The 15,665-nt window shown below is 50.4% G+C and overlaps 1 protein-coding gene across 1 annotated transcript in view; it reads left to right on the forward strand.

Annotated features, from left to right (window-relative positions):
• CCN4 (cellular communication network factor 4) overlaps positions 1–15,665 on the forward strand; it is a 39,820-nt gene that overhangs the window by 13,500 nt on the left and 10,655 nt on the right. The window contains exons 2-3 of the mRNA XM_032254034.1: positions 7,830–8,109; positions 15,246–15,506. Coding sequence (XP_032109925.1) covers positions 7,830–8,109; positions 15,246–15,506 — 541 coding nt within the window. The remainder of the gene's footprint in view (positions 1–7,829; positions 8,110–15,245; positions 15,507–15,665) is intronic.

Raw genomic sequence — 15,665 nt, forward strand, 5'->3', positions numbered from 1 at the left:
GTTTGGGAATCACCATCATAATCCCTGGGTAGGCAGGAGGGGTTGGGGAGGAGGGACGGGCATGACAGGAGGAGTCTGAGTCGGGGAGTGGGGCCGGGTAGGCTCAGAGGCTGCAGCAGGCAGAACCAAGCAGGACCAGGCTGTGCCGGGGTGAGCCCTGGGCGTCTTGTCTGCAGAAGCATTGCGGAATGGCCACCACCTCTGTCTTCCCCATAAACACAGTAGTATCTGCAGAGTCGATTTCCACAAGTACATCATAAAAGAGACTTTCATGCAAACATCTGCAATATGGAAATACCAAAGCTGTTTTCTTTCTTTTTCCTTCCTCTCCTCTGTCCTTCCCTAGACAACATTCTCCTTGATTTATGATCTTTTCTCCTGTTTTGCTTCTTGGCTTATGTTGTTGGACAGAATGATGCAGGTTCCTTATGACGGCGTGTTTGCAAAGATCAATGTTTCCATCTGCAGAATGGGCCCAGTCACCCCAGCTCAGGTAGCTCATGGAAGATAAGAAGATAGCAGTCAAGGCTCTCTGGGGGCTCTAGGGGGTGGGCCATGGAGCAGGCTCCTGCCTGTGGCTGGGGAAAACAGAACTAGGTTCCAATCCCCAAGGAATGTGAGAGCCTGTGAAGACCTCAGAGGGCCCCAGGGGCCCAGGCAAGCATCCTGGGGTTCGAGGAGGAGCCCCAGCCCCCAGAAGGAAAGTGCCATTTGGGAGAAGCCTCTGCAAATGCCCAGCCTCCTTTTCCATTGTTCAGCTGTGAAGAGAGTCCTCTAAACATTCCTATTCTACTAATGACCTCTCTCTCCCAAACCCGGGCAAGCCAAGCAAATAGGTACTTGTTTTGCACAAATATCTATTGCTTACACAGAAATGGGTTTATCATTTTTATTTTGAAAAAGGCCATACTCTCATTGTCCACTAAAGATGAGGGCCAGGCGCGGCTCAGGGGCCAGGGCTCCAGGGCTTCTGTCACCGCACAGCAGCACTGGTGCGCATGGGAGCCCCACCAGCAGCCACAGCAGGGTACGCTGGGACGACACAGCTGGGCTACATGTGGAGCCACAGCTCTGACCCAGAGGCACTACATGTTTCCTTCAGGGTGTGTTGGTGTTCTGAACCAACAGAGACACTCCCAGAAAGGCCCCAGACCAACCATTCAAGGTCAGCACACAGACGCGCCCCAGATGTCCCCCCAGTGACTCCCCATCACGACAGTCCTGAGTGAACTGAGGAGGTCCCCAGGCAGCAGCAGAGGGTGTGGCTGGTGGCAGTCGGGCCCCTGGATGACTTCACAAGCAGAAGTGCAAGGAACAGGGAGTTCAGAGCCCACACAGGATGCACGAACAGAAGGTGGGGTGGGAAACTCTCATCTCCCTTCTCTGGCTGAGATGCTTCCCCACTCCTTTTCTTGGGTAGGTAAAGAGAGTCGTGTACTTGATGAAAAGAACTGTGAACCAAAGCAAAGGACAGGTAGACATGTCATGCCATCCTGGATGTTGAAGGTGACTGATGATGATGTGTGTGTGTGTGTGTGTGTGTGTGTGTGTGTGTGTGTGAGAGAGAGAGAGAGAGAGAGAGAGAGAGAGAGAGTGAGAGAGAGAGAGCCTACACTGGCTTTCCAGGTAGCTGAACCCCCAGTGAGAAGCCTTAGAGAGATGCTCACAGGATGAGCTGCCTCAGCCTGCCTGGGGTCGAGGGAGGCCCCACCATTGGATGGGCACAAGGTGCCAGGGATCATACAAGAATCGAGGCCCCCAAAACTAAGGGGGGGTCTACAATGCCACCTCACCTCCCCTACACCCCAAGCCACTGCCAGGGGGTTCTTGAACAGGCTTTTTCATTAGAAGTTGATGTCACTCACTGTAAATGCCACCTGCCCAGGAGGAGTCGCAGTGAAAGCCACCATGGCACCATGCACCTGCAGTTGGTCGGGGCCCCAGAGCAGCTTTGGGGTGCAGCAGGAAGGCGGGAGTGAAGCCGTGGCTTTCATGATGATTTCTCAGGGAGACTTGGAGGCTGTAAGCACAGGCTTAGAGCCAAGCACTTCAGACTGGGGCCCTTCTGCCATTCACTGCTTGTACAGGGACAGACTGGGCAAAGGAGTTCTTGGATGCCTCTCAGTGTTACGACTCACCGGCCCTCCAGAAGAAGGTCTGGCCACGGGGCCCCTCTCAGCCCTCACTCTTCAGCAACGAGCAGCGTTTGTTGTCTCTGGAAGCCGAGTGCTCACCCACTAGACCACTCGAAGGGCAGCTTAGGCTGGGCTTTAAGGAGAAGCGGGATTGTGAAGCAGGACCGTGGGCTGTTATCCGCTCAGCTTTGGCGGAAACAAGAGCCCTGAGGGGACAGGCACCCCCACAGGGACCCGGCTGTGTCCCAGGATCCGAAGCCTCTCCTTGAGCTCCCAGCCCCCATGAAATATTTGTTTTGATCAAGGTCTGTTGGAAGCACGTCCCCAAAGTTCATATGTGCACGGTCTTCCCTGTGCAGCGATCACGGGAGGCAGAAGAATTAGTGGCTCAAAAGCTCTGGACGAGGCAGACCTTGGTTCCACCCCTCACCACGCGTGCGGTCTTGCTGAAGTCATTTAACCTCTCCGTGCCTCTGTGTCCTCACCGCTCTGGAGAGCGCTAGCAGGCCTGTCCTGTGATCTGTTGGGGATTACATGAGAGACTTCATACAAAATTCTTCACATAGCATGAGCACTCACTCAGTAAATCTTATGTATGTTGCTTGTGAGTGCCTGTGAGTTTGTGTGTCTGGGGGAACAGATGGGTGGCATGTGGCTTCTACCTTCAAGGGATGACAGAGTAGTTGGGGAAATGAACGTTCACTCGTTTATTCATCCTATCAATAGATGCTTATTGATACCTACTATGTGTCGGGCTTTGTGAGGCTTGATGTCCCTCTCCAACCACCAGCCCAAATAATTGTCTAGTTGCTTCTTGATTACCTCCACTGATGGTGCACTCACTACCTTTCCACTGTTTATTTTTTTCATCACAAAATTCTCCCTCATATACAGTAGTGGGAAAAACATGGAATGAAACAGCTCTAGATTCAAATCCAAGATCTGTCACTTACTAGATGTCAGGCACGGGCAAGCCACTTTACTGATCTGTTTAATGGGAATAACAATACCAGTCACTGTGCAGAAGACACATGAGATTACTGGGGGCTAGGGCAACTCTGGCCCCACGTGGTCATCAGAGTGACGGTTTGCAATGGATGGGCTATAGGCAGAGTTCCAGCTGTGACCTCATTTGATGCTCACGGCCAGTCACTTGGGAGGCAAGCAATGGTAGCAATGTTATTTTACAGAGGAGAAGCCTGGGCTTCAGAAGGTTAACTCCCAGAGTGACATGAACAGGGACAAAGGCTGGACTGGATACAGTGGGGTGTTTCTAAAACACAAATCTAACCCTGCCATCCTCCTGCTAAAATCTGTCAACACATCAGTCTTGCAGACCTCAGCCCAAAGCAAGGCATTCGAGGTCTTCCTCGATTCAACTGCTTTGAGCCCATCCTCATCCGTCCTGGCCTCCACCTCCTTCTGCCTCCACCCTGCCCCCTGCACCAGGCTTTCCAGGCCCCGGGCTCTTGCACGCGTTGCCAGCTCAGTGCCTGTGCACCTGGGTCCTTGCACATTGGGTTCCCACTCCTCCTTCCTCACTGCTCCATCCCCACCCCCTCTTCAAAGCCCACTCCCCACGCCTCGTGTCTTAGGAAGCCCTCTTCAGCCGCAGCACACACACAGCCCAGCCGCGCCGTCATCCCATAGACAGGTCTGTTTGGTTCTCACACTACATGTCCAACACCTGATCAAAGCTGACTACAGACGTGTTGAATAAATAAATGAAAGGGGAGATAAATGAGTGGACGCCATCGTCATAGCATTGACTGCACTGAATTGCAATGGTTGTTTATGTGTCTGTTGGCCTCACTAGGTGGAGAGCCAGTCAGGGGCTCTGTCTTATGCACCTTTGTCTCCTCCCAGTCTGGCACGAAGCCTGCTGCATAGTAGGGATTCAATAATCATCTGTCCCTAGAATGACTCAGTCAGTGTGCACATCCCCAGCTAAACTGTCCGTGCGTGAGGGCGGACACCACCTCGGGCCAGTCATCTGTTTTCCCTTGTACTCACGTAGAGAGGCTAGGATTGATCAATTATCAGGAGTCTGGACTCACTTGAGGCCTGCAGACACACGCCCTAGGTGTCAATGCTGGGCAAGGCAGCTGGCACTCAGAGAGACGCTCACACACCAAACCCAGGAATCTTCAGGTCCCGGGGTCCAGAGGTTTTCCCCCTGCACAGCTTATGTCCAGCACCTTCTCCCCTGGCCTCAGTCAGGGAGGTTTCCTACCACTAGATGGTGCCAACCACAAAGGCTGGCTCAGCCGACTGCCCACAGCCCTTCCCTCCTCTGCCCAGGGATGCCGTAAGCGGCTTCCCTGTCCAAAGGAGGCCTTCTCTGCAGCTTCCCCTAACCAGCTGCCTGCCCTGGTACCTCTAGGCAGGCACTTAGAAAGGAAGCCTCCTTCTGGGCATCTTTAACTTTGGATGGAGATAGGAGGATGGATAGCGATCCCAGGAGTGGAATACCCACCCGGTTCCAGCCCGTGCCAGCTCAGCTCAAAGGGTCCAGATCCCCAGCTCTGTTCTGGGCAGAGTGGGGGTAGGGAGGACCCACAACCGAATGAGTGTAAGAGGAGACAGGCTTCTGTGTGCCATGTGCCATGTGCCAGGCCCTACCTAGTGCTGCCACATCCACAACACCACTTCACCCTCCCAACTGCCCCCAAAGGGAGGTGAGCGTGATTGTGCCCATATCACAGATGGGAAGGCTGAGGCTCAGAAGGATGAAAATGCTGTTCAAGGCCACGTGGAAATAACTCACGTTGGACTGTCTCAGGTTGCATGCTCTTTTCTTGACACCCAAACTTAGTGTCCTGAGGAGAGGTTCCAGTACATGATGCCTTGACTATCAAAGACATCAAAGCCCTTTTAGCTGACAATCCCCATCCACCCATTTCACCAATCCACACATATGGAGCCCTACTGTGTGCCCTGTGCTATATTTCAGGCACACAGGAGACCCAAGGTCTGGGCCTTGCCCTTTCTAAGTTCACATTTCAGTGAGCGAGGTAAGAGCAGGGAAGGCTTCTTGGAGGAGAGGGCATCTTCATTTCCTCTGCTGAGAGCACATCCTGATTCTGGGAACTCTCAGAGATGATCTGCTAGTGCTCACAAGGCTCTGAGGCTTCTAGGGTCATGGCCTGACAGGGAAACGTCTCTCCTCAAAGTCAAAAAAGGTGTGTGTGTGTGTGTGTGTGTGTGTGTGTGTGTGTGTGTGTGAAAGAGAGAGAGAGTGTGTGTATGGTGTGTGTGTGTGTGTGTGTGTGTGAAAGAGAGAGAGTGTGTGTATATGTCACTGACTTGGAAATGTAGGGGTTTGCATCCTATTGTGTTTTGAGGAAACACAAACAAGGGCAGGCTAACTAGTGCCTCCCAGGTGAATGCCACTCAGCACTGCCAGCCCCGAGAGCTCTCTGCTCCCCCGCAGCAAGGCCTTCCAAGGCCACATTGCACACAGTGCCTTCCTCCCTGCAGGGGGCTGCAAGCAAGATCTTTTTGGCTATTCTGGTGTCTGTCTGGGCCCTAACAGAGAAGCCACCCATGTGTTCCTAACGAAGACTGGCACTGTGCAGGCACTCTGTGGGTGGCTGCCCCGCCCTGCCCTCATTCCATGGAGTTCACAGGCATCCACCTCCAAACACACACAAATGTTTAATTGCTGAGCCTGCCTAGCAGCTTAAGGGAAAGCCAGGCACATGTAGGTCGGCGGTCAGGAGAGTTCGCCCAGAAAAAGGGGGCCCAGGTAAAAAAGATAGAAAGAACCTCTCAGCCACAGGGAGCTGCATCACAGTGGCTGTGGGGTAGGGAAAGGGTGGATTTCACCGAGTCCTGAAATCAAGCCTGTGGGTGATGAAAGCTTCAAGTCGGGTTTCATCTGTTGACTTGCAAGGACTTTATTTATTGCACCTATATTTACTGCATTTATTGTGTGCCAGGTTCAGAGCCAAGTCAGGCGAATTCAGAAATTCATCTCAACCACTTTCCTCGTCCCTGGTCCTCCAAGGTGCAAGAGCAGACCCCACCCACCTGGGCACAGCAATTATTGCCCTGGTGCTCAGCGAGCTTCCAGGCCTCCCTCAGAGGCCCGCGATTTGCAGAGTCAATGCCTCGGATTGTAGTAAATCACCTCTAAGACTTGCTTCTCCCATAAGCTGTGGGTTCCCCACTCATAGGGGCTTTTAAAATTTATCCTCAAATGTCTAAAACTTAAGAGAGACTATGAGCTAACTCTGCAAATGTTTGTTGAGTGAAAGAACCCGGAGGTGGCAAAAGTGAACGGGCTTGCGACGCGAGTTGGGAGGTTAGTTTGCGTCTTGGCCTTGCTGTGAACTGTGTCATCCTGGGAGTGTCCATCAGTCTCTGGGTCTTGCTTTCCTTTCCTATAAAGGGGGGAAGAATCTGTCTGCACAGCTCAGCACCAGAGCCTGGTGCTCAGAGTGGAAGGCAGATCTGTAACCCCACAAAGCAGGCTCCTCTGCTCTCAGATGGAGGGAGCAGCCCAGAGCCCAGCCAGCCCCCGGCCCCAGCCCCACAGAAGCCCTGGGTTCACCTCTGCTTGCTTCAGAACTCAGGCGTCAAGGATGAGAAGCCCTGGACAGAATGCTCCATGGGCCCGCTCTGGAGTGGGAAGACTGACTCACAGCCTGCTCCAGCCCCCGCGCCTGTGTCCTCAGGCGATTCTCTTCCTCTCGTAGGCCCAGATCTCCTTCAAGATAGAGGAAGGGGCACAGATGGGATTCAGGGAGGCAGCCAGATGGGACGGCAGGTGACTGCATGCCGGAGACACAGGCAGCTTGAAGCTCCTGCACTCAGACACCCAGGCACCTCCGTCTGCCGTTCCCCAGGCCTGGGTAGCTCCTCGGGCCTTGGTTTCCCTTCCCAGCTGGCCAATGGTTATGTTCATCACATTTGCCAGAATAAAGATGAAGCTGTTTGGGGGGGCTGGGAATGGGAATGCGGGTAGGAGTGCGAGTTGCTGGAGTGGAGTGTGTGGGGGTGTGGGGAGTTTCATTGCCCTGACAACAAAATAAAAGGGCTCCTCCATGCAGGGCTTATGCTGGCAAAGGAAGCAAGACTTACTCCTCGGGGGCCAGGGCCCATGCAGCTCCCAGGAGCTAGAAAGCTGGACACCTGCTGCTGCACCATGCCAGCCCTTTCCAATACTCAGAGGGGAAAAAAATAGATCAGCGGGCTGAAAGTGGTGTAAGGTAGGAGCCCTCTGACTCAGAGAGGCCCTAAGGACTCTCAGTGAGCAAAGGAGCTATCCCTGCAGGTTGTCACAGAAGAGCCATGGGATGCGCGCCCCGTGCAGCCACGTGACTCGCAGCCAGCTTCTACCTGCTCAGGGCCTCGGCTTCCTCCCTGTAAAGTGAGGCCACCTCACTTACCTCGGGGCTGCAGGGACAATCACTCAAGAAAGGACAGGAGCAGGGGCTGAGGTGGAATCTGGGCTCTGCCACTGACCAGCAGAGGGATTTGGGCAATTGGTTTAACTTCACTGCACATTGGCTCCTGTTTTATTTGTTTTATTGAAAACAAAGGAGGTGTTTGGCCATCAAAAGCATGATAGAAAAGTAATTTTTTGAAAACCTTTTGAACAGAATGAGGATAGAAATGCAATGGCAGGGCCCTTCAGGCACTGAAACCCCTGCTTCGGCAGCCCCCTTACCTGTTGCCCTTCCTCTGCAGGCCTTCTCTCCAACCCTCACGACCATGGACTTTACCCCAGCTCCACTGGAGGACACCTCCTCACGCCCACAATTCTGCAAGTGGCCATGTGAGTGCCCACCATCCCCACCCCGCTGCCCGTTGGGGGTCAGCCTCATCACAGACGGCTGTGAATGCTGTAAGATGTGTGCTCAGCAGCTTGGGGACAACTGCACGGAGGCTGCCATCTGTGACCCCCACCGGGGCCTCTACTGTGACTACAGTGGGGACCGCCCGAGGTACGCAATAGGAGTGTGTGCACGTAAGTGAGTCCCTCCATACCTTCTGACCAGCCCCTAGCAACCCCAAAACCCAAAGCCCCAAAGCTCTGTCCCCAAAACCCTCTACCTTGGGACCCCCACAGCCTTTCACTTGGCCAGGCCTCTGTGTAGCAGAAGGTATACCCCATGGTCAGAGGCCAGAGGCTGTGTCCTTCCTGGGAAGGGGAGGGAAGGATGCCTGCAATCCTCTTGCCTCCAGAGCTTTGCATCTTGCTTTATTCTCAGTCCTAGAGGCACACTCATGGCTCTCCCCAGGGAAGAGGGAGACGCCATGAAATACCTAACCCTGATTTTGTTCTCTTAGCGGTAGGACCTTTTAACAAATGCCCATGGCCTACCAGGACACACCAGTGTACTGCAGAACTCCAGATATTTTGATAATATTGTAAATTAAAACAATATGGTTTTAAAAATCCAGTAGTCTTGAAAGAATGAAAACCAGCAGGCTGCAGTCATCCCTTTCCACCAGCTACCGACATTTCTGTTTCTCAGTTACTATGGTCACTTGAATTTTCTAGTTATTTCTTCTGATAGTTACTACCATAAAATACATGTCTTCTGCTATATCTTAATTGCCTTGATATATCAATTTTGTATAATCTATTAATTTTCTATGATAGCTGATGATTTAGCTCCCCAATACCACCTGATACATCCCTACCTTCCAAATATCATTGTCATAATTTTTGGTTATACAATCATCAGTATTTATAATATTATGACTATGTAAATATTGTACACTGCAGTATGACATCATGTACTTGTTTGAATTTCCTTACTTATGATGCATTTTGTTTTTCCTGGACTTTCTAATTGCCTTCGTTTTTTCTTTATGTCTGGTCTGTTATGATATTCTCCTGTTTGGAGGTAAGATTGTTGTTGGTTGCTGTTTTCTTTGGTCTTCAAGTGCTCCATCATGGGTATTCTGTCCTGTTTTCTTCCCAGACAACTCTTTTATGAAACTTTCTGAACTCCTGCTTCAGTCTGGACTTGTATTCCCTTGAATTGTGTAAGCATTACTCAAAATACATGACTCATCAGATTAAGAGAAGTAACCAGGCATTACGATGCAGTAGCCTAACTTCTGAAAACTTCCATGAAGTTTCATAAACCAAAAACTCCCTTCTTCCCTTAGTGCTGAATCAAACCTTGCCCTTAACTATGACTCCATATACACCCATCACATAGTCACATGCAACATGATGTCTCATCCTCAGCTAATCATTGTATTTCCAGAGGTGGATTGTCAATGAGGGTTATGCACATCATTTGCAGTCAGACAATTTTATTTTATCTGAACCTCATAGTTAATTTTTGACAGTTTCTTTTCTTTTATCATTGTTTCATACTTCAACTTTCACACCAATCGTTGTGTCCTCGGATTTCTGTGAATAACCATTCCACTTTCCCCATTTTTCTAGTTTTTCTTCTTTTACTGAAACTCATTAGCAGCCACATAAGCAGGATGTTCAAATAAAACTTGCAGCATCAGCTGCTCAGAATCATCTGACGTGTTGGTTAAAAATGTTATTCCTAAACCCCACCCCAGACTTGTTGAATCAAATTCTCTGGAAATGGGAATGGGGTTCTATACCTTTAACAAGACTCCCAGGTGACTCTCATGCATGCTGAAGTTCAAGAATTACTGTTAATATACTGTCAGTCGTCTGTTCCCTCCCCGTAACCCAGGGATACCTGGCCTGGTCTTCTTACACTAGAAGCACCTCCTGTTATATGGATCTGTTTCATAATTTATTCCCCCTGTGAAAATGGTTTTTCAAGGTCATTAAAAAGATAATTCTGTTTACTGCCTTGCATTAATCTCTAAAGCTGTATTGAGATCTTGTCATCGGCCAGGCACCACACGTTTATAGACATTCTGTCATGAATCCAGAGATTGTGTGAACCCAGAAACTGCCTGTCCGGCCTGCCTTCTCCACCAGTGGCCTGGAAAACCACCTGCCCTGTCCTCCTCAACCCCATCTCTTCACATCTTAGGTCCTGCCCTCACCCAGCACAGCCACTTAACTTCCCAACACCATGGGTTTCTGTGTAATTCCTTTCCTTTTATTTGAGAAAACCAAAACTGTAGGCCAAGGGAGATTGTAATCGATTTTACACACACTGGTTCCCTGGTCACGAAGTTTTGCAAACACTGAGATAAATAAAGCTAAACAGGAGCTGTAGAAATTCTCGGAGGCTTCAAATGTTCATGTCCATTGCCAAATTCCAAAAGAGAGCTATCATAAGCTTCATAATAATGTTTTTTTCAAACGTATTTAACACTAAATTTTTTCATTCTGGTAGATTCTTACCCACTCATTACGCTACACTACACTACACACACACACACACACACACACACACACACACACACACAGTTACACATACAGACATCACATGCGTACATGTGCCCACAACTCACTAGTGCTCTGTTGAACATGTTCCCAGAAGCCCTGCCGTAGTATCTGAATTCATGAGACCCTAATGCAAGAAAGCAGAGTGTGGGGTGTGTAGAAGAAGGTACCTCTGGGCCAGAGGGAAAACAGAACAAAGGGTCCCTCTACAAAACATTCTTTCTGCAAATGGTCAGCTAAGCCAATGGACAGTTCCCAGGGCAGGCTAAATCTGTCCTTGAAGATTTGCATGTAATTAGATCAGGACAAGGCAGGTAATAAAAATGAGCAATTGCAACCCTGGCTCATAGAACTCAACCAGAGGATGATGGGGGCAATGGCAATCTCAGAGATCACCCTGCTGGGTCCAGCCACTGTGGCCAAGCAGAAAAAAAGCGAGGTCTTGTTCGGTGTGCTTAGCTTTCAAGAGAATCTAGATATATAGGTTTGTGTATGATTTGTAAACGTTGGCAGTACATTCAGAAATATTTTTAAACCACTCTGTGAGCCAAACTAAATACATCTGTGGGCAGAAGGTGACCTCTGAGTTACATCGTTTGGCTATTTCAGTTGTACAAACACTACTTTTAAATGCAGCTGGGTCAGGCCTGAGGGCAGTGTGGTTTGGTGGAAGGATTATGACATTTACAGGCAGACAGACTTGGGTTTTACATCCTGGCTCTCCCACTTGCTAGCTACGTGACCGTGTGCACATCACTTAAGGAGCTTGATAAAACCAACCTCATGCGGTTGTTGTAGAGTAAATAAGAAAATGCAAAAAGAAAAAAAAAGAAAGTAACTGGCTGTTCTTGGTTTGCAAGGAAAGTTATTTCACTCTTATCCACGGCCATCTTCAGAGGAGGGAGCAGGTCTAGCTCCAGGCCTAGATCCCCCATCCTGAAGCGTGAGGCAGTAGTAAAGTCATGTGCGGTCTTTGGATCTAGACAACTGAGCTCGAATCCCAGCATCATCTCTCACTAGTACTATGACTTTAGGCAAACTACTTAACCTTTTAAGTCTCAGTTCCTTCGTGACAAAGAAAGTTTATATCTCTGCGTGATTGGAATGTCAAGTGCCTGCTACATGGCAGGAGCTGAATAGAGTAGCGCTCACCCCGGCTCCCATCCCTTGATTCTTCACACAATAAACACAGATGAGGGAGAAATCTCAAACAGGGCTACAACAGGTGTGATTCACTGTCCCTGCTGGCAGTGGGGCTGATAGTCCATGGGAGGTGTGGGAAGGGAGGGAAGGCCCGATGGCAGAGCAAGTTGACTTGAATTCCTGAAAGTACTTCAATAAGAGGAAAACTAACTAGATCACACCTGCACTTGCAAAGCTGCGATGAGATAGGAGGTACTGAAGGAAACCCAACTGGCTTCATCATCTAGCTTTTGATGAGTTAGAAAGTGAAAGAGTTGGCTAACGGGACCATCCTCAACTCTATGTATCCCACTAGCCTGTGGTGAGCAGGCTGGTCAGAGCCAGAAGCAGCACCCCACTTCCTCACCCAAAGCTCCAAGGAGAGAGACTGGAGTACCTTCTAGAGGCAGTGGTTCTCAACCTTAGCTGCAAACAGGATTCACCTGGGGAACTTTAAAACTATGGAGATTAGTGAAAGAAAAATACTGACCCATGTGAGGTCCAGCATGGGCATCACATTCTTTTTCCTGAGATAGAGTTTCACTCTCGTTGCCCAGGCTGGAGTGCAATGGCGCTATCTCGGCTGACTGCAACCTCTGACTCCTGGGTTCAAGCGATTCTTCTGCTCAGCTTCCTGAGTAGCTGGGATTACAGGTGCATGCCACCACGCCCAGCTAATTTTTGTATTTCTTAGTAGAGACGGGCTTTCGCCATGTTGGCCAGGCTGGTCTCGAACTCCTGATCTCAGGTGATCCACCCACCTTGGCCTCCCAAAGTGATGGAATTGCAGGCATAAGCCACTGCGCCCGGCCGGCATCACAACCCCAGATTTCCTTGGGGTTCCCCTGTGCAGCTGGTGGGGAGAGTCACTGTGCTGGGGACTCCAGGCATCCAGCACTGACTTCTGCCTCCAAAGTCTCCCGATACAGGGGCAGAGCTCTGGGCTTAGCCCACTCCCTTCTCCTCAACACACACGCACACACACACACACACACACACACACACACACACACACCCCCTTCCTTCCTGGAGAGACAGCGTGCAGGCAGAGGCAGGGTGACTCAGAATGCAAAGATGAGTGATTCAACCCAGCGCTTCCTCTGTTTTTTTTTTTTTCTTTCCACTGTCCCCTCCTTCACTGGTGTCTGGTAGAAGGAAATGGGCTGTGGAGTCAGGTCCCCTGGGCTTGAGTGCCAGCTGTATCATTCAGCAGTGTCATGACCTTGAACAAATGAATCATTTAACCTCTTGGAGGGCTTTCCTGTCCATCAAAGGAGGAAAATAAAATTCTCTTCATGAAGTCATTGGGAGAACTGAATGAGATAATGTATCAGATGGTGCCTGGCACTAGATCAGAGGGTCAGTTGATGTTATCGTCTTTCCTTTCTGCACCTCCTGCATGAATAACCGCACCCCAGGAAAAACAGTAGCCGCAGCAGGGTTCACACAAACCGGGATTCTGCTTCCTGCTGTGGTCACCTTGGACGCGATGTGTCTTCACATTGCTGTAACTTTGTTTTGCTATACATAAAGATGAAGACGACAATGTGATAGTGTTTCTGTATAGAATAAAATAAGTAATGCAATAAGCACAATACAGAGGAGACCCAGTATCCAACAACAGACGGTCTAGAAAGCCCTCATGGCTGCTAGATATTAGGATTGTTACTACTATTAATAGCCACCTTCGGGCAAACTCTGAAGGCAGATTCCACACTGCTCCTCCTTGGGTGGTCACTCATGATGGCCGGGGGCTCACTGCCTGCATTTCCAGAAGCTGTCCTCCAGGGAGAGTGTGGTGTCAAGGGTGACATCTGGCCCAGAAGTCCCCAACTCTCCCTGGAACTCCAAGCTTGTATAATTAACTTCACATGGCTGCTCGGTTGTCAACCAGGTGTCTCGCGCGTAGTGAAGATGACTTGAGTCCACCCAGCCCAAACCCCGCTTGTCCAAGGGGGACAGAGCATCTTCCTTCTTGACTCCTCTTCTCTCTCCGGCACAGCCCCTCTGTCAGCAAGTCCTGACAGCTCTCCTTCCAAATCTGTCTGGAAGCTGAGCTCTTCTCTTTCCGGCTTCAGACCCCTCCCTCTCACCTGGGTCTCAGGGTGGTCCACCATGCTACCTTTGCCCTCTGATCTCAACTTAGCTCATGAGTGTTCTTGAAGAGCGTACTTTGTCATTCATTCAGCAGTTGCTTACTGAGCATTTACTATGTGCCAGGCACAGTTCTAGGCTCTAACAGCTTTGCACCTTCCTCTGAGCCCTCCAGGAAGCCTTCTCTGACCTCCTCTCTTTCCCTTTTCCCTTTTGTCTCCCCTCCCCAGACCCCTAACAGTCCAGACCTGCTCCCACTCCAGGCCTTTTTACCTAAGCGGGCCCCTTCCTACCTGGAAAGCTCCTCCCCCAGTCCCTGGATGGGCTTACTTCCTCATCCTCTTTCAGGCTTTGCTGAGCATCAACACCCGGTGAGGACTTCCCCATCCACCTGATTTAGCCCTTTTCCCATTTGTGCTGAGGATACTCACCAGCAGCACTTGAGGCTGCAGCATTTACCCCAAAATAACTTTGCCACAAAATACCTCACTTTTCTTATTCTAGTCACATCATCCTAGAATATGAACTTTGAAAACAAAACACATCATTCATTTACTGCATTGTGTTTTTAGTAGTGGTGTTTCCATTGACAAAATACAGTAAGTCTCAATCACCGAAAATATTGAATCCTAGAAAACCTGGCATCCCTATGCATAATTGTTCTCCAACAGTTGGCTGAGATTCATTTGATGAATCTGATTTTTCTGAAATAGATTATTCTGATGATTCAGACAATTCTGATGTTAGTTTTGTTTAGAAAAAACTCCAGGAAACATTTTTATATTTTGTTTTCACATCGAAAATCAGTCAGATTTGCTACAACTTCAAAGAGCGTGTTTATATAAAATTAAACGAGCTCTGGCAGTGAGCTGCACTTTTTTTCTAAACAGGGAAACAGTTATTAATAAATTTGCAACTGTCTCCCCACTCCCAACTTCCCCTCCCTGCTACACTTTCCTCCCGGACAGTTGAGACTGTCCACATTCCATGTGACCTTTCCACAGCTAAGCTCTTTGAGGGCATGACTTCTGCCTGTTTTGTCCACTATTGAGTCCCCAGCCCCTGGAAGGCTCCGTAAATGTGTACGGAATGAACGGAACACGTGTTTCGAAGTGTTCTGGCTTGTTTTAAGTCGGTCACCCTCAGAACCATGAGCCCTAGTGGCAGGTATTTGTCAGCCTGGTGCTGGGGACCCTGCAGGGAGCAATCCACCCAGGCCCCTCGGGATGCTGCATCCTTTCGCTCCCTGGGTGCTGACCGAAGCTATAAAGGAACTCCCGCACTCCCTTTGCTGAGCCAAACACTCGGCCCTGCACTGTGCGCTCTCACCCCTCCCTGCCCTTGCCCTTGTGCATCTGTTCCTCCTCCATGCTGGGAGCCATCCCCAGGATTGGGGCATGGTCCACATGGAGCCCCTATAAAGGCAGCTGGGCCGGCAAGGGGCACCAAGGCCGCTGGGCCTGACCCACTGCCTGTGTTTGCAGAGGTGGTCGGTGTGGGCTGCGTCCTGGACGGGGTGCGCTACAGCAACGGCGAGTCCTTCCAGCCTAACTGCAAGTACAACTGCACGTGCATCGACGGCGCGGTGGGCTGCACACCGCTCTGCCTCCGCGCGCGCCCCCCGCGCCTCTGGTGCCCCCACCCGCGGCGGGTGAACATACCCGGCCACTGCTGTGAGCAGTGGGTGTGCGAGGACGACGCCAGGAGGCCGCGCAAGACCGCGCCCCGTGACACAGGAGCCATCGGTGGGTGTGGGTCAGGGTGGGCTGGGGTTGGGACCCTACAAATGGGTTATGGACCCTCCTGGAGCTCTGACCACCACAGAATGACTCATTCCCCAGTCTACTGCTTACCAGCTTTGTGACCTTGAGAAAGTCACATCTCCCTTGAGACCCTATTTCCCC

Source organism: Sapajus apella, unplaced genomic scaffold (genome assembly GCF_009761245.1).
Source record: "Sapajus apella isolate SASKATOON/1434 unplaced genomic scaffold, GSC_monkey_1.0 scaffold3, whole genome shotgun sequence".
Classification (NCBI taxonomy): Eukaryota; Metazoa; Chordata; class Mammalia; order Primates; family Cebidae; genus Sapajus; species Sapajus apella.